At 33.1% G+C, this 18,629-nt stretch overlaps 3 protein-coding genes across 10 annotated transcripts in view; 1 reads left to right on the top strand and 2 right to left on the bottom strand.

Annotated features, from left to right (window-relative positions):
* Positions 1-7,383, bottom strand: part of lysmd1 (LysM, putative peptidoglycan-binding, domain containing 1) — a 324,645-nt gene extending 317,262 nt beyond the window's left edge. For 5 of the 6 annotated variants that reach the window (XR_015510646.1, XR_015510647.1, XR_015510649.1 and 2 more), the window contains exons 1-3: positions 6,715-7,383; positions 4,096-4,403; positions 2,222-2,370 (exon numbers count right to left, since the gene is read on the bottom strand). Coding sequence is in view for 1 of the 6 variants with exons in the window: in NM_001076750.1 (NP_001070218.1) it covers positions 2,223-2,370; positions 4,096-4,403; positions 6,715-6,894 (636 nt within the window). In the remaining 5 variants the exon portion in view is untranslated. 6 annotated transcript variants of the gene reach the window in all.
* A 549-nt stretch (positions 7,384-7,932) lies between these two features.
* scnm1 (sodium channel modifier 1) lies at positions 7,933-12,560 on the top strand. 2 transcript variants are annotated; one of them, NM_001001813.1, is given in 8 exon segments: positions 7,933-8,076; positions 8,168-8,238; positions 8,393-8,475; positions 9,074-9,168; positions 9,465-9,565; positions 9,703-9,797; positions 9,893-10,028; positions 11,638-12,560. In NM_001001813.1, coding segments are annotated over 8 exon segments (744 nt in total). In that variant the 5' UTR covers positions 7,933-8,025; the 3' UTR covers positions 11,750-12,560.
* A 1,893-nt stretch (positions 12,561-14,453) lies between these two features.
* tmod4 (tropomodulin 4 (muscle)) overlaps positions 14,454-18,629 on the bottom strand; it is a 37,615-nt gene continuing 33,439 nt past the window's right edge. The window contains 2 exon segments of one of the 2 annotated variants that reach the window (NM_131196.2): positions 14,454-14,810; positions 17,459-17,603. In NM_131196.2, the coding sequence (NP_571271.1) occupies positions 14,788-14,810; positions 17,459-17,603 (168 nt within the window). In that variant the 3' untranslated portion in view covers positions 14,454-14,787. 2 annotated transcript variants of the gene reach the window in all.

The raw sequence follows: 18,629 nt of genomic DNA, 5'->3' as shown, positions 1-18,629 counted from the left end.
AGATATGTATTTTCTGCATCATATTTCTCTGAAAATAATTGAGAAAAATAATGCAATGAAACCAAACAAGTTGATTAAAATGTGAGGATCCAACATTACAAAATCATGTACATTTTACTTTTTAAAAAATGGCAAAAGCCGAAACATTTAAAGTTTCCATTTCAATAAAGTAAAACAAAAAGTTAAAATTCTGCACCAGAAGGTTAAAAAAAAAAAAAACATTATTTTAATGTTTAATATTTGTAATGTTTTGTATTAATGCATAAATATTTGCTTTGAGTTACATTTGATTTTAACATTTAAACCTTTTCTTTAAAGGGCACCTATGAGAAAAATCATCTTTGGAAGCTGTTTAGACAGAACTGTCTATAGGAATATTGTACCCACAGTCATATTAGGGTGATTTAAAGACATTAAATCTCTTATTTTTAATTTGCTGAGGTTAAAATAGGATCCAAATCTCTCCCATTTTAAGCCCATAGGAGGAGTGCTGTTTCCCCGCCCACCGAATTGATTGACAGCCGCATATTAACATGCCTCCATGGTAACACGTATAATTATATCTAATTATAACAAGACAGGATGTGCTCAAAGCAACAGGAATTGAGATTTGTTCAGCTCGCTGTGATCATCAATCGTCATCAAATGTAATCAAGAATAAGTTTTACAACTTTAAAACGTTTTTTTAAAACAGTGCATGTTTGTAATGAATAATAATGAATATCAGCGAGTTTACCGTCTTTACATAATCACCACAGCTGCATGTCAGTACAATTCTAAAAGAAAACGTTTCAATCCCGGTTTGTGGACGTTAAATCAGGTTTATTTTGTACAGTTACTTAACAGATATCTATACAGCAGTGAATATTAACGTGTATCCTGTCAAATGTGCCATGCAAAGTTAAACAAGCGCGCTGTGTGTGTCCTCTGTGTGTGTTTTTGTGTGTGCGCGCGAACTTTGTAACAGCATTGTGTGCGACTCATCGAAAGGCTTGAATTAACTCCACAGCAAACACATCAAATAATCATTGGAAAAGTTCTTACTGAAGTATTTCTCACAAACATTACGTGAGATCTGCTTCCTTTATGTCTGTCACTCTGCAGTTTATCTGACGCAGCCAGAGATTGAGGCACATAACTAGCATTAAAGGTGCATGCAACAAAAACAGCAACAATGTGTTCAGAGCAGAAAATTCTAATATTCTGAAAGGTATAATAAATAATCTGATGGCTGTTTTGAGCTGAAATTTTACAGACACATTCTGGAAGCACAAAAGACTTCTCTTGAATCTTGAAAAAAGGGTAAAATAGGTGCCCTTTGAATAATTTACTACTGACAAGAAACTGTTTACCATAGCAACATTACTATATTTTATTTTTCGTTGAAGACATTCATATTCACAATTCACCCCATTTGCTTAAATGTGAAATTAAATTATAAAAATGTTTCCGATTAAAAGTGCACAATTGATGTAATGCTGGCACAATTCAATTGTGAAATTAACTGCATATACACAATGCATGATTACGTTACACACTGCTTAAATCATCTGTTCTTTACCACTGAATAATCACACAAGACTTCATACTGAAGTTAAGTTTTTAGCATTTGACCTGAGAGTTTCAAAGCACCATAATTAACTGTGGCATGAGTCTCAAGTTCACAAATCACTGATGAAAAACACAATCAAAAATCATAAATCAAAGCCTTTATCATGATTTGGTAACCACAAATGGTATTAGACACTTTAGCACATTGTAAACATCACAAAACCAAGATGACTGCAGTGCAAAACTATGCATTGTGCTCACATCTGATCGATTCCCAATGGCACATTCCTAAAGCATACACTCCTTCAATTTCCTGAAAACTGAAGCATTTCTATCGAGTATGTGTGAGGTATATTAAATATTATCTAGAAGTAGCACTATTTCTCAAGCTACATTCCTGGTTAGCACTTTTATGCAAACAGAAAACAGTCATTACTTTGGTTGAGCTTTTAAGAGATACTGATATTCATGATATTTACTACAGTGTTATTGCAGTGCTAATATATGTGCTTGTCTTGCTGGCAGTAGTTTGGAAAACACCACTATTGCAAATCCCTCCAGCACTCTCCACATTGTAAAGAGGTGAATGCAGAAGAGGGAGGCTTCTTAAACAGTGTATTTATACAAATAACACAAAAAATAAGTGAGAAGAGCCCTAGTAAATGCCTACATCAGAGCTGGAAGATTTCATCTTCTCTATCCCTCAAATTCCTGGTGCGTTTGGTGATGGTGACAGGAACAGCACCCAATATGGCCTGCTGGGATGTTGCTGTGCTGGAGGACAGACTAGTGTGCTGAAGATGCTCTATAGAAGAGAACCTGTAAATGCAAAAGTGAAAGTTTGATGTTGTATGCATGGAAAAAGGAACCAATTCCTTATAGAGGCGTAAAGGATTTGGAAATGTGCAACACTGAATCACTTTTATTTCATTACTGTACTTCAGTAGATTTTTTAAGTATCTAAAAATAATTACTTTTATACAATGAAGACTTTTTTACTCCTTGTCATTTTGTAAAAACATACAGTTTGCTTTTTTTTTTTTTTAACTGGAAACACACTTGTACTTGTTCTCAACTTTCTGTTCTAAAACGTTTCATGGTCCATAACAAACAGAAAAGCAGGCAGCTATTGCATCCCTCCAGAATTTAGCAATTTTACAGTTGCTGAATTTAGGGCAAAAATAGTAAAAATGGCAGAAAACTTTAAAGAGGTCAAATTTTTTTTCCCTGCAGATTTCTTACAGATTTTTAATCAAATTTCTTCTGTGCCATTTGCATTGTTTTATAATAAATAATATTATATTCACATATATAAAGTGCTCATGCGAAGTGCAATACCTCAAGCTGTACAGTGCTGCTCTTCTCTTTAGGTGTATGACCCGCTTTAGACATGTAACATTATATTATGCACATGTAGTCAAAGGTCATTTAAAAAAGGCAACATTTAAAGCTAAAATGTTTTATTTTAACATGACCTTTTTTAATGCTACTGTTGAAGAGATTTTAACAGTTTGATCATATAGATTCCTTCATGTATCAAATAAAATATATGAGTAGACTTTAGATAGTTAAGAGAATCGGAATGTAATTTTTCCAGAAATTATTCACTATTTCTCTGCAATGGGCACAAAATTGATAGGAGAGTGCCATGGCTGATATTAAAAGCTAGTGAGCCAGGTTTCGCAAAGGGTCAATTACGTGATATTTAAGACATTCTATGACCTGTGGGTGCCAACCTGATTTCACCAAGGAGGACAAGTTCCTGGGTTAACATCTATGCTGATGCTGGAACATTATACCAATCAGAATTAGGGGATACGTTTACCGTTAGTTTAGGCTTGCGGTGAGGTTTATGCATTTATACATTACTGTTATCCAACTCTTATTCCTCTATAATATTGGAAATAATTTACAGTTATGGTGGGTTTAGGGGTAGGGATTAGGTATGGATTAAATTTTCCAACAAAAATGATATTTCAGGATCAACATAGATGTTAATCCAGGATTGCATCGTTTATATATAGATATATATATATATATATATATATATATATATATATATATATATATATATATATATATATATATATATATATATATATATACTGTAGGTACTTTTACTCAAATATATGATTAATGTTCTTTGGCCACCATTGCTAGTTTTTCAAGTTTTGAATAAGATAACAGGAGCCTGTTTGACATTTAAGGATGAAAAATACAGTAAGTATTGCAAAAAAAAAAATGCTACATTAATTTGATTCAATGTTAGTTATCTAAATTTATAATGACAAGTGAAATTTAATACATTAAATGCTACTTTGAAAGTAAAAGTAAAATGTCCAACAACAATTCCCAGTGTATTAGTGATTCCCACAATCAGCTGATGCTCATTCATTGCATTCCCTCCAGAGTCATATGACATAGTTCATCCACTGAAATGAAACTTTCTGAACAACTCAACTGACAGCAAATGACTGCAATAAGTAAACTCTGTAACACCATAACCATAATGACAGCAGTCATAATTTAATTCTGACAACTTACTGTTTCTCTCCTTCCTGGCAGGTCTTCACAGCAGCTTGCTTGGACTGACTGATCAAGCTGTCTATCTTTTTCAGGTACTCAACCGGTGACAGATCAGCATTCGCTTCACATTTGCTAGAGTCTGTTTGGCTTTTGGAAGTCTCATTAGAAATCAGTGTGTGTGTTTGTGCTGGACTCGTCTTCTCCTCGGTCAATTCCACTCCATTTGTGAAAGACACAGACTCCGTCAGCACAGGGATGAAGAGGGACTCCTTCAGGAATATTGATTCATTTGTGTACAGTCTGTTTGCCCTTTTGATTTGCTCCATCTGTAAAGAAAGAAAAAGTACAAGTTCATTCCACTGTCAGAATTTGGCAAGCCATTTTAACATTTAATCTAAGTAAATGGTTTTCATTTTCGTGTTATTATTACTTATTTTTATTACATAGTATATTTTTTTCATTAACTTATAGGGGTTATTCTTTATTTGTTTCGTTTATAATAATAATTCCTTACATTTATATAGCGCTTTTCTGGGCACTCAAAGCGCTTTACACAATGGGGGGGTCTCCTCAACCACCACCAGTGTGCAGCATCCAACTGGATGACGCGACGGTAGCCATTTTGCATCAGACCGCACATCACACACCAGCTGATTGGTGGAGAGGAGAGAGTGATGAAGCCAATAGGAATATGGGGATGGTTAGGAGGCCATGATGGACAAGGGCCAGTGGGCAGATTTGGCCAGGATGCCGGGGTTAAACCCCTACTCTTTTTCGAAGGACATCCTGGGATTTTTAACGACCAGAGAGTCGGGACCTCGGTTTAACGTCTCATCTGAAAGACGGCGCTCACTGAGCATTATAGCGTCCCCGTCACTATACTGGGGCATTAGGACCCACACAGACCGCAGGTTGGGCGCCCCCTGCTGGCCTCACTAACACCACTTTCGGCAGCAACCTAGTTTTCCCATGTGGTCTCCCATCCAGGTACTGACCGGGCGCAGCCCTGCTTAGCTTCAGTGGGCGACCATGCAAGAGTTGCAGAGAGCTAGCTGTTCTGTACCAGATCTTATTCATTAGATAATTAATTATTAAACTTATTTTTTAGCAACTAGTATTTATCCGCTTGTTGAGTGTGATGTCAGGTGAAGCAGCTTCTGGATACAAGCTCTCTATCAAACTGTATGGGGAGGCTTAACAAATAGTAATAATAAATGTTATAAATAAAAAATAGATACAAAAAAAATCCCCTTTATGTCTGATGTGACTAAAAATGTGTCAAAAACGAATATTTTCTCAATTCAATTGACCCTTAGCTTGGAACAGGAAACAGTATTCCATAAATTATGACTTAACAGGTACAAGGTACAGGCACAGATTTTATTAGTGACTAGGAACTATACTATTGTCAAAATTAACACTATTCTACGGTGGCCAAGAGAGCTTAACATGCTGCATTTTAAGAAAACACTTGCGATTACTAAAAAAGCCAGCAAATTAAGAAAAGATCTTCATCCGTTTGATAGCACACGTGCTGCAAATCCTCACAACGCATACACAATAGAAAAATGTGCTGCATTTTCCCACAATGCAAACAATTTAATAAAACGTGCTGCATTTTATCACAACACAAAAAGAACAGAACACAACAGAAATGTTTCAAGGCGACTCAAAAACGTGATGGACACCTTTGTGCATAGTGAAGTCATACAGAAGGTCCGTCACTTTTTAGGGTCTCCATAAAACATTTCTATTGGGTGCTATTTGAAAGTGTTTTGAGGAAATGCAGCATGTTTTCACAAAATGTTTGTGTTGTAAAAAAAAATGAAGCATGTTTTCGTAAAAATAAAAAAATAAAAATTGGGGGAAAAAATGCAACGCATTTTATTCATTTGTTTGTGCGGATGAAAATGCAGTACTTTTTTTTTTATTTGTTTGCGTTGTGAGGATTTGCAGCACATGTGCTGTCAAACAGATGAAAATATTTTATCTATTTGCTGGCGTTTTAAATAATTGCACAAGTTTTCCCAAGTTGCAGACAGTGTGTTAAGCTCTCTCGGCCACAGTACATTACTAATTTTTGTCATTGACTTCTATATTAATCTATAGAACATTGACATATTGTATAAATATAGTATACATTGAAACTGTAAATACACTAGTAGTAGGTACTAGTGCTTATTTTTAGATACTAGAACATACTATCTATCTACTGTTCTTGTAGATGCTATTTTATTAACAAATGACATACAAGATGATCTGCCGATGAGATATAGAGTATATCTCAACGGCAGATCTTTTTAATTTGTTACTAAAATAGCATCTACAAGAACAGTAACTATTTATAATAAATGAAATATGTACTGATATTTAATAAATATGTACGCATTTACTAGTATCTAATGAATGAGTTCTAGCATCCAGTGAATAAAGTCCAACTGTCTAACGTTATATAGGAAGTATTAGTATCTAATAATAAAGTATTAACAGTTAGCAGATAATGATGAAGTATTAGTACTTAAATGAAAAAAGATAGTATTTAAAGTAATATAGCATAAAAGCAAATACTTATAAGACGCATAGTTAAAACAGCTTGCCAAAATAATGTCATAAAAATCCCTATTTAACGTTACTTACAGATACGCCATACTTCAGTGACAGTCCTTGCAGAGTTTCACCGGGCTGAACTATGTGTTCAATTCGTCTTTGTCTGACGGGTGATTGTGAAGAGGACACCAGGCTGCCGTACGAGCGGGTGCGCTGGCCGCGGAGGAGGCCGTGACTCCCGGCTAGAGTCGCTGAGTGATCCGCGGACATGACTCGACTCCCCGAGTGTTTATCTAATAACGATTTGAGATGAACTTTAGCTGATCGTCTACTACTGCTGAACACTTTACGGCAGAACTAAACATAACTGCGTCTGTTATGGGTCAAATAAAGTCTAAAGCTATGAAAATAAGAAATCAATTGATTATTTTATTGTCACGCATTTGAATGATTAACGTTAGCAAGCGACAATGGGAACTAAAATAAAGCTGTAACGCACTAAACTAGCGAATAAATCATTAGAGGAACAATAATGTAGTCCTGCGCAGTCCTAGAGGAGAAGTTTTAATACTTTTAACATGTATAACATTACGCGCTGACTAATGTAAGGTTTATATTAAATGGAGGTAACGCTCCCCCCCAAAAAAATGACTATTTAAATGTGTTTACGATAAACCTAAAGATAAGTATTACCAGTAACGTTACATTTTAAACGAAGTCTTAAAACTTGTTTGTCACAAGCCCCTAGCAGATTAGCTTAGCTTCTGTTGCCATGGCGTCGGCTAAATGTAAGATCCGCCCATGCATTTCAGCCAATCGGTTCCTTTGGACAATGAATCAGTAAAATGATCAGTGGTTTGAACTCCTTACATGATGAGCGTAATAGTTTAAAACATAGATGTAAATCATATTCCGTGTAATTAAGTATTTTATAAATTTCCCATTCATCATAAGTACATTTTCAGGGGAAATATATGCGTTGTTGTATTTAAAAACGTTTCAAAATAAAAGTGATTTCCAATAACAAATCAGGATTATACACCCTTTGAATTATAATATTAATAAAACATTAATAAAACAACTGATAACTATTTCTCTCATTGTGAATTATTTTCGAATTATATACACCTTGTTTAAAAAAAACAGCATTAACTAAAAAAATAAACAAACTGAAATATAAGCAAAAAAAAAAAAAAAAAAAAACATGGATGAGTCCGACATCGGTCTGAGCTGCGAAGAAATCGTTCGCTCTGTTTAGTGAACTGACTCGTTCATTCATGAGTCGGACATCACTACCCATAATTCCACATAGAAACAGGAAGTACAAGAGAGGAGTTTGTAAGCTTTTGGCAGCTAAATAAGAAAACACTGTTTAGTTTCTGGAAGAATAGGTCGCCAAGCATGTCTTTCAAAAGAGAAGGGGATGATCAAAGCCAGCTTAATATACTGAAGGTAACTTTATAATAAAAGTGTCAGAAGATGTGTCTGTATTACATGCACAAGCCGAATACTGTCTTACTGTCTGTTTCTTGTCCTTGAATAGAAACGACGTGTTTCAGATCTTTTGTCAAACTTCATACCAGATGATGAAGCTACTCTGATGAAAAACGGAAGGTGATTATTTGGATTGTAGCAAGAGCTCAGTAATAGTATTCATTTGATTAATATAAGTGAAATGTAAATGTGTGTGTGTGTGTGTGTGTGTGTCTGTGTCTGTGTGTCTGTGTGTGTGTGTGTGTGTGTGTGTTAACGTCCACTGTAGATACAGTTGTCTTGTGTGTTCTCACCGTCCCGTGTTTGACACTGTTGATATGCTCGTGGTGCACAGGAAGGGAAAACGACACCTTGAAGGTGAGATACTACATTACATTTTACCCAACCTACAGTATGTACAATACATATCTTTCTTCCTCTAGATTCTATTAAACTGTTAATTAGGAGATTTAGTAAAAAAGTGACATGTTTGGGTCATTTTGGACTCCAAAATATATATGGACCACCTTTAGTGTCAATTATTTGTCTAAAAGTATCTGTGAAGGCAAATCTATCAAACTTTACACATGCATACAGCATGTGCATGTTGACAAACCATTGCAAGTTGCAACATGAAATATCACTTTTTTTCTTCAAATTGTATTCAGTCATACATTGACATGTTCAAATAATACATTAATTACAATATTTATTAGTATTGATAATATATATATATATACCCATTAAACATTTGAAAACAATGTTAAATAAAATATATATCTTAGTAGTATTTATTTAATGTTGTTAAAGCTGAATATTCACATGATCATTTAGAAATAATTCCTTTAGAAACAAAAGAAGACTTTTATAAAGCAATGACACTTTGTTTGCAGACAGGCCTAGGATGCAAAAATGGAGATTTTAAATCCATTATGACAGAGTTAAGTCCTCTTTGGTTTTTTTTTTTTTTTTACAGGAATGAAATGGTTTTATGGCAAAAAGAATCAGCTGCGACGCGAAATTGATAAAAGAAGACATCAAGACTATGTCAAAGCAGAAGATGATCGACAGGTGATTCAATGTGTTTTCTTTGATCACTTTATCTAATCGTGCACCTTTCAATTTTGCTAATTTAATGCACATTTTTAAATTACAATTTTTATTTGTCATGTGCTCAAAAGTATTGGCAGTGTTAGTTGTGTGATCCATGGCTAAAAAAACATTTAAAAAACCTCTCCATTTTATTATTTCTTTTTTTTTTTTCTTTTGCTGTAATTGTCTTCTATTTCTATTTTCATACCCTACATACACATGTAAAAAAAAGTAGTGTGACGAATACTCATTATTACATTGTTGCTTGTACTCAGGAACCCTCCAGTTCAGCTCCTCTACTGACCCAAACACGCAAAATTACCCATCATGCCTTACTCAGAACTGTTCCATACAGTAGCTGCCACAAAAAAGCAAGGTAAGGTCTGTGAGCCAAACATCTTTGCATTTAAATCTCCTTTCACATGTTAGAGTTGTTATTTTCCTTTCTAGACTGTTTGTGTCTCTGTAGTTTCTTCAATCAATTCATTAGAATTTTGCTCTTATTTCATGAAGTGAACGATCAGAGTCTTCAAGCAAAGAGCATAGAAACGATTTAGCCAACTCTCATACGTCCATGAGGACAGAAAGTAACGACTCCAGAACAACAGGTACAACAAAAATGAAATTTGTATTAGGATAGATTGATTTTGTCAATTAAATAAATGTTAACAAGGATCTGCATTGTGGTAATTGTCATTTATAGTGCATCAGGGTCCAAGTGAAGTTAAAGGAGAAGCAAAGAAGAAGAAAAAGGGAGCCAGCACTCTGAGTTCCAGTGTTTGTGAACCTTTAACAGAACAGAGACGCAGAGAACTGGATCACTATCTCAAATTAAAGAGGTTCGCAACACATTCACTCACATTGCAGAGTTTCTACAGAGTTTTAAAAAGTAATACAAGCCAAAGAAATGTAGTCAAAATCTCAATTTTAGGCAGATTTTTGTAAAATACTTAATTTTTCTTTAAGTTCGCTAATGTATAATGATTAATGTCTTAAAACAGATCTTAATTATACATTTATAGTTGATGGCAAAACAGAGGAGATTTTTTTTCAACACATTTTTAAAAATAATAGTTTTAATTACTAATTTCTAGTAACTAATGTATTTTGTCTTTGCCATAATGACAGTACACAATACTTCACAGGATACTAGTATTCAGCTTAAAGTGCAGTTCAGGTTAACTAGGCTAGTTAGGTTAATTATGCTAGTCATTATAAAACAGTGTTTTGTTCTGTAGCCAATCAGTAAGAAAGACACTCTAAAGAGGACTAATAAAATGTATCTTATTTTTATAAACTAAAACTGCTTTTATTCCCACTTACCTAAAAGAAATAAGACTTTCTTCAGAAGAAAATGATACAATACTGTTATATTATAGCAGCTTCTCGATCGCGACAGTGGATAAGGTACTGTTTCACTGAAAAATACACAGGTCTACGTGTGTTGGCGCTAACCTGCAGAATCTGTCAGCACGTAAATGCACCAAGCTACCTTTACGATCACTCAGTTTCAGAAACCTGGCACTCGCAATCGGATTGTCTCTTATTTAATGAACTGACCCCAGCAGAATATGATTGATTTGACTCTCTTAGACTCTCTGGCAGAGGAGGTGGTATTATTTTACCATCTTATAAACTTTTAGAAGTGAGCCTATTGGTCCCTCCCAGGTTTCATTCCTTTGCTGCTTGATTTTAAGGGTCTCTAATTCCATTTCCACTGTTATACAGACCTCCAAAGCCTAATATAGCCTTGATGCCCGAATTTGCTGATCTACTGTCCATGTTGTCCCTCAAATATGAGAGAACTCCCCCTCACGTGACCTCCATTTCTCTGACTCTGGTCTTTTAACAGTCCCCTCCACTCTTCTACACTCTATGGGTGACCCGGCTTTCTCTTCCCTGGCTCCAAGGCTCTGGAACTCTCTCCCCTAGTCATTAGGCATACTGAAACTTTTAGATTGTTTAAATCATACTTAAAAACACTACTTTACACTTGCCCATTCGTGAGGTGTGCATTCTTGGTTTGTTTTATGCTTCTAGATATTTGAATGTTTTATTTTGAATGATTCAACTTACTGTTACTCTAAACTGTTTTTATCTTTGAATCTTTTTTTGTGTAAAGCACTTTGAGAATTAAGTTTTAAAGGGGTTATATACAAATATTATTATTGTATGATTATGTGAGCTTGATTGCAAATTTGACAGAATAGTAAAACCATCTGGAAATGAACATTGAGTGAATCATATTGTATAATCAATATTGCTTTTCTTTTCCTGAATTACCAATGGAAAGATTCAAATTGATCTAGAATTCATCAAGTTAATGATTCAATTATAGGTATTAAAATGTAAATGCAGATAATTCATATTAATAATTCATATTAATTCATTCATTAATTCATATTAATAATTGTTATCTTTTCCTTCTTTTTACCGTCTTTCCTCTAGTTCAGGGTGGCTGCAGGACCGAAGTGGCAAATGGGTTAAAGATGAGAATGTGGAGTTTGACTCTGATGAAGAAGAACCGACTCTCTTGCCTCCTTGCAGTGAATCTTCTTAGCAGACTCTGCTGAAAAGAACTCCATACTGTTCAGGAAAAGACTTCAGGCTACATTTAAACTGATCTGCGTGCAGGATGACATTTCAATAGTCACAGCATATCACATGACATCTACAAGCAACCCACTTTGTATATAATAAGGCTGAAACCTCCAGACCTTCTTTTTGGAAAAGAGTTTGTAATTATATTAGTACTGTGTACTTGCCGTTATTCCGCAAAATACATTTTTAGATGAAATATGGTTTCAACCTTTTATCTGATGTGGTGTTTTTACGACTATTATAATCGTTTTTGCATTCAGTGTCTGAAATGTTTGTCGCAGGGTTTAAAATCTGTTCCAAATCGAGAACAGAATGTGGAACGGCTGCTTCGTTCTGCGGTTCCTTTGCCAAAACGCCATCAGAGAGAGATCTTGGCTTTCTGCAGTATAGACCTGTGAAGTTTTAGTCAGCCTCATAAATAAATAAATAAAAACAGCCAACTTTTTTTGACTGCGGTGCTTTTATGTAAACTTGAAGAAAACGCAGCCTGTAAACATTTGAGAAGTGCAGTAATGCGTGTTTGTTAATTGGTGACGTTTGAGAGTCTGCGTAGGTTAGCAGCTGTTTAGAAGGAGAGCATAAATCTTTGGTATATTTGGAGCTTTGTAACTCAAAGCCATGCGACTGGGTTTCATGACTGAGTGGTTTGGGTTTATAAATAGGTTAGCGAAGGGGAGTAGGAAGCAGGGCTACGGGATATTGAACGGTTACATTTGTTTTTGTGCCTCTGGGTTTGGGTCATCATTAATTAAAAGGTTAATGGTGTAGTCTAAAGTAATGACATGAGTTGTGCATCATTTTATTCCAGACTTCTATTAATACGATTATGCATAATCTAAATCTAATCTAAATCGTTACAGAGTCCAGACCTGGGAATGATAATGAAGCTGTTTTGTACTGTGGACGTGCTGAGAGTATCTGCGAGGAGGATGCATTACAGACTTTATTATTATAAAATGATATAGAAAGAAGTCTTACGAAGACGGCAACATTTTGATTCTATTGATAATGATTAAAATTTGTTAACTATTTTTAAGTTTAAATAATACATTTAAAGATATAGTATATAAAATAATAAAATAGTATATATATTTATATACTGTGTATGTGTATATGTGTGTATATATATATATATATATATATATATATATATATATATATATGCTATATGTGTGTGTATGTGTATATATATATATATATATATATATATATATATATATATATATATATATATATATATATATATATATATATATATATATATGCTATATGTGTGTGTGTGTGTGTGTATATATATATATATATATATATATATATATATATATATATATATATATATATATATATATATATATATATATGCTATATGTATATATATATATATATATATATATATATATATATATATGCTATATGTATATATATATATATATATATATATGCTATATGTATATATATATGCTATATATATATATATATATGCTATATGTATATATATATATATATATATATATATATATATATGCTATATGTATATATATATGCTATATATATATATATATATATATATGCTATATGTATATATATATATATATATATATATATATATATATATATATATGCATATATATATATATATGCTATATGTATATATATATGCTATATATATATATATATATATATATATATATATATATATATATATATATATGCTATATATATATATATATATATATATATGCTATATATATATATATATATATATACTATATATATGCTATATATATATGCTATATATATATATATATATTTATATATGCTATATATATATATATATATATATATATATATATATATATATATGCTATATATATATATAAATGCTAAAAATATACAGTATGCTAAAATATACATGCTGAACATTATAATATTATAATAAATTTATATTTGTTTTTTTAAGAATAAATGTTAAAAAATATGTCAATATACAAAAATATAAATAAACTAAATTAATCATTCTAAATATTAATTTACATATAATATTTTTTACTGATATAGTTACCATTCCTTATATCTTGTATATATTATAAAATGAAAGTTTTTTTTTATTATGGATAGTTTCTTTATGTAATAGTTTGTAAAAAAAAATTTAAAACGTGTGTCTTAAGAACAAAGTTTTTAAAAAATCTTTTAATGACATTTTTGCTTGATCAATGTAAAAAAAATTGGTAATACATTAGAATAATGGTCTATTAGGTAATATTAGTTATTGTATTTACTAACATTAGCTTAGTATGAATAATAATAACATTTTTTAATCATAGTTTAACATTTACTAATGCATAATTAAATCAAAGTTGTGCTTGTCAACATTAGTTAATGCATCATAAGTAAACACGAACTAACATTATTTAACTTAAATAACGGTAACTAACATTAACAAAGATTATAAAATACATAACAAATGTATTAGCAAATGTTTGTAAATACATTAACATCAACTAATGGTTAACCGTTATTCTACAGTGTCTAAAAAAAAGTTAGATTCATCCTGTTGAATTCTAATATTAACTTCTCAAAAATGTTTATAAAAATATCAATAGCATGTGATTGAATCTAAATCAAATGATTTTGTAATTTAATAAAACTTTGAAGTCTTATTAGACAATATAGAATGTAGTATTTTATTTCAAATATTTACACAAAAAAAAGAAATGTTGTGGAAGCACCATATTACCAGAAAATGAACTATCTAGCATCTTGTTCAAGTTTGCAAACTGAGGTATTAAAGAGCAGGTCAATTTTATTAGATCAGAGATTTAGATTTTATGAAAGTCAACTCATAAAAAGTAACAAAGTCTTATGAAGCTGGTGGTAATGATATCCACAATGGCTGAGGGTGAATGCTAAAGGCATTTCAGTTGCCCTGGCTGTTACTGGAGTGTTTATAGGAGAACAGTGATGATGAGGATGATGATGTTGATCTCCATCTTCTGCTCATCTTACTCTCTGCTGACGAACTGAAGATGGAAAAAATACAATAATATCAAGGTTATGTCTGGTATTAAGATGTGTTTTCTTCAATCTGATCACAAGTAAATAACACTAAATATATGGGAGTAAACAGAGGCTGAAAAGTTATGAGCTTGTCCACTATCAACCACTTCCAGAGGTTGTCGGACAGGTATGTAATCGGATAGCTGGTGTAGTGAAGCAGTGTTTCTCAACCATGTTCCTGGAGGACCACCAGCTCTGCACATTTTCCAGGTCTCCTTATCAAACACACTTGATTTATTCAGATCATCAGCTCATTACTACAGACAGGCTGTTTCTCAATATGAGTTGTTCAGCGATCTTGTGTCCTCATGTAACGTCATCATCAACCGTCAAAGTTCAGTTCCAAAACTCAAGACCGCAAGGGACAGATATATCCAGCTGCAGATCCGCAGACACACACACGTTTCAGCACACACAATGCAGGACCAAAGACTATAGAATACACAAGACATGTCACGTGATACTTTTGAATTGGGAAAAGTGTAACTGTCAATATAGCGAATGAAGCCCTGCCAACTAGTACAGGAGGCAATCAGCGATCGATATATGGCGAATAAAGCCCGCCTTCTAGTACAGAAGCCAATCAGAGATCGATATAGAATGACAATTCTCGGACCAGACACGAGTTTCTGCAGATTTTGTGTGATACGAACATTTAGAAATGAAACTAAATAGACAGTTGTAGTTTAATTTTATTGGTTATTCGTAATATGAAATATATTCATAAGCTTGGCAAGTAGTTTTGGAGAATTTGATGTTTCCCCCAAGCCCAAGAGGCGTTTTAAAGATGGCCGCAGAGTGAAATTACTTGCACCAAAAGGACTTTGGCAGGACACACGGCAGGGGCAACCAAATATGGTTAATGAAGATTTAGTCCTTGAAAGCATTATCACCACCTACTGTATTTCACAAATATGGAGATCGAGACCCTCCGTGACTGTGAACAGTTTAGGGTACCCATTTCAGTCGCGTATCTGCAGCTGGATATTATTGGCAAGAACGGAGAACTGGTGAAAGTTTTCAGATGTGTTCTTGATATCGAGGATGCGTTGATGCAGACTTGAGCTCAGAACTCACTTGAGAAGTCCCAGAAGTCATTGTGGCTAAATAAAGGAGAAGAAAAGTACAGCATTTTATAGAGATTTGTTATTAAAGTTCAGAGACAAAACTTATTTGTCCTGAGATGGTAAAAGTAAACATTACCATGAAAATCTTTATAAAGACATAAATACATTAAGGGTGTATTTGCTGAAATTTGTATTAAAATTAATTTTATTTATATTGTGCAATGTATATTTGTAAGGTTTTTATGCATAGTATATATTGTGAAAAGAGGAAAAACAATAAATTGTTGTATGAAAGCAGTAATGTTTAAATATTTTTCCGTTAAAAACGAGTGAGGGTCATGTGACCATTAGGAAGACCGCAGCATCTCATTCCTCACAGAATGTGTTCTGTGTTATTGTGTTCTCCCGAGGTAACTTGTCAATAACATTCACAAGAACATGTTTTTGAAATTGAGAAAGAAAGACCTGAAATGGGTGTAACAGACAAAGGAGACATCCAAAACATGGAGTGTTGTGGTCCACCAGAAACGTGGTTGAGAAACACTGGTGTAGACAATCATGTGGTGGAATTTTGATGCTGTTGAATATTTGTTAAACAAGTTTAAATGTAGACAGTACAGTTTAAAATGTAACACATTATAAGAGGGTTTAGTTGAATCAAATTAACTTTTCTGGTCATCTCAACTTACATCTATCAAACTGACTGAAAATATTAAGTTAAACTTTGTGTAGCTCATGGAAAATATAGCTGGATCCTAAAATATATAGAGCATGAAAAAATATTTGTTGACTTTTTGTCATTCCATTTTTTACAGTGTGCTACAGGGGAACTCACTAGAAATAAGGGAAATATTTTACTTACAAATTATAAAAGTATTTGAAGCTGTTTTCAATGCTTTAACTATTAATCAGCGTTTTTAACTGTAATAATGGATCTAAACATAAGAGTACATTTTTTTGTATTGTGCAAGCTTATGCTGCCAATATTAGAATAAAACATAAGAAAATCAAACTTTAAACAGAGCTTCCCTCAAGAGAAAAGTGGTCAAAACTGGACAAAAGGGAGGTTAAGGTGTACACGGCAATGTGTTTTCCTCTACTTGTTATTCAATTGACTAAAAAACATCCCATAATAATTCACTCAAAAATGATAGTTCACAAGATAATAAACCCAAATAATGAAATTTTGGTCATCATTTACTTATCCTCAAGTGGTTCCAAACCAGTATGAGTTTATTTTTCTGTTGAGCACAAAAGAAGATGTATTAAAGAAATTTGAAAACTGCTAGCCACAGACTTCCGCCATTTTGATGTCAATAACTACCTGTTTCCAACATTCTTCAAAATATCTTCTTTTGTGTTCAACAGATGAAAGAAACACAAACAGGTATAGAACATGAGGAAGGGTGGGTACATTTTGTTGGATGAACTACAATACCAGCTGTAATCAGAGCCAAATGCTGGAATGAATTAAATAAAGTTTCTGTTTCAGGTATCAACAAGAACAGAGAGTATTTGAGAAAACAACTCGAGAAACCACTCACGGATGTCATTGTTTCTAGTGATGGCCATGGCGGCTCTGGCACGCGGGCCCTGCTGAGTGAAGTGGTACCCAATCTTAATGATGCTGGAATTTTTCTCCAACATGGATGCAATCTCCATCTCAACTGAGTCGCCAAGTTTCTGTCTCTGTAAGAACGGAAGTCGACAATTTAAGATTTGACATTAGAAATGCCAGGGGTTATTGCATAACCAACATGAAAGCTTAAACATAAACAGATTCTAACATGAAAACAGAGGTATTACCGAGGTAAATTTGCATGCTGGTGCTTACAGGTATAAATTGCCCAATTTTAATCTGGTTTTTATCCAATCCATTTTTAAAGGGACACCTTTTACTTATGATATAAAAGAGGTCATCGTAAGACTTGACAATTTGTCCTAAAATTAAAATCTCGATTGATTGAACATTTTATTTCCAATGCGATTAATGAACGGTTATTTTATTTATTTATTTATTTGTTGTTGTTGAAAATTTTTGTACAGTAAAAATTATTTTTTCTTTGGTAGAAGCTGCTCTTGTTGCTCAGTTGTCTCAGTGTTTAAGCTGTATATGCTTGACATGCTGGCAGAATAACATAACGTAACGAAGCAGGGTCACATGACTTCACATGCGGTAAAGTGAGCGCGGACCACTAGAACTTCATTACTAGAACTTGTTGTCGGGCCTGATTGACGATTTTGACGGCCCGCTTTTGGCCCGCAGGCCTTGTAATTGTCACATGTGCTGTAGGGAAAGTAATGTAAAAAAAAAAAAGATCTGAAATTTTTTTTATTTATTTTAGATTCTGCATGTCAATGTTGCTTACTTTTTGATTAATTGCCCAGCCCTAGGTCATTAAAAGAATTTCTGGTATTAAAAGAATAAATAAAAGAATATTAAAACAATATCTGGTCCCACTTTATTTTAGATACTGTATTATTTAAACTACTATATACTTGCATCAAAAAATAAATAAAATGTACTTATTTTGTTCATAATGTATTGCAGAACACTCCTAGTGCTTTTAATGTGGGATACGGGTAGGGTTAGAGAAAGATTTGGTGGTATTGGTGGGTTTAAGGGTGGGTTGCGGTGTAAGGGATGGTCAACAGTGTATTTTAAGATTTAATTACATAAATTTTTAAAAATGTAATTACATGCACATATTTAAC

Source organism: Danio rerio, chromosome 16, assembly GCF_052040795.2.
Source record: "Danio rerio strain M-AB ecotype USA chromosome 16, GRCz13ab, whole genome shotgun sequence".
Lineage (NCBI taxonomy): Eukaryota > Metazoa > Chordata > Actinopteri > Cypriniformes > Danionidae > Danio > Danio rerio.
This window is presented reverse-complemented; position numbering and strand designations above follow the sequence as displayed.

What these genes read in the sequence shown, in the direction of transcription:
- scnm1 (XM_087285192.1), top strand. Translation starts at nt 8,026, where the DNA reads ATGTCTTTCAAAAGAGAAGGGGATGATCAAAGCCAGCTTAATATACTG. An exon ending in GCCAGCTTAATATACTGAAG is followed by an intron (nt 8,077 to 8,167) that starts GTAACTTTATAA and finishes GTCCTTGAATAG; the next exon opens with AAACGACGTGTTTCAGATCT. An exon ending in TAACGACTCCAGAACAACAG is followed by an intron (nt 9,798 to 9,892) that starts GTACAACAAAAA and finishes TGTCATTTATAG; the next exon opens with TGCATCAGGGTCCAAGTGAA.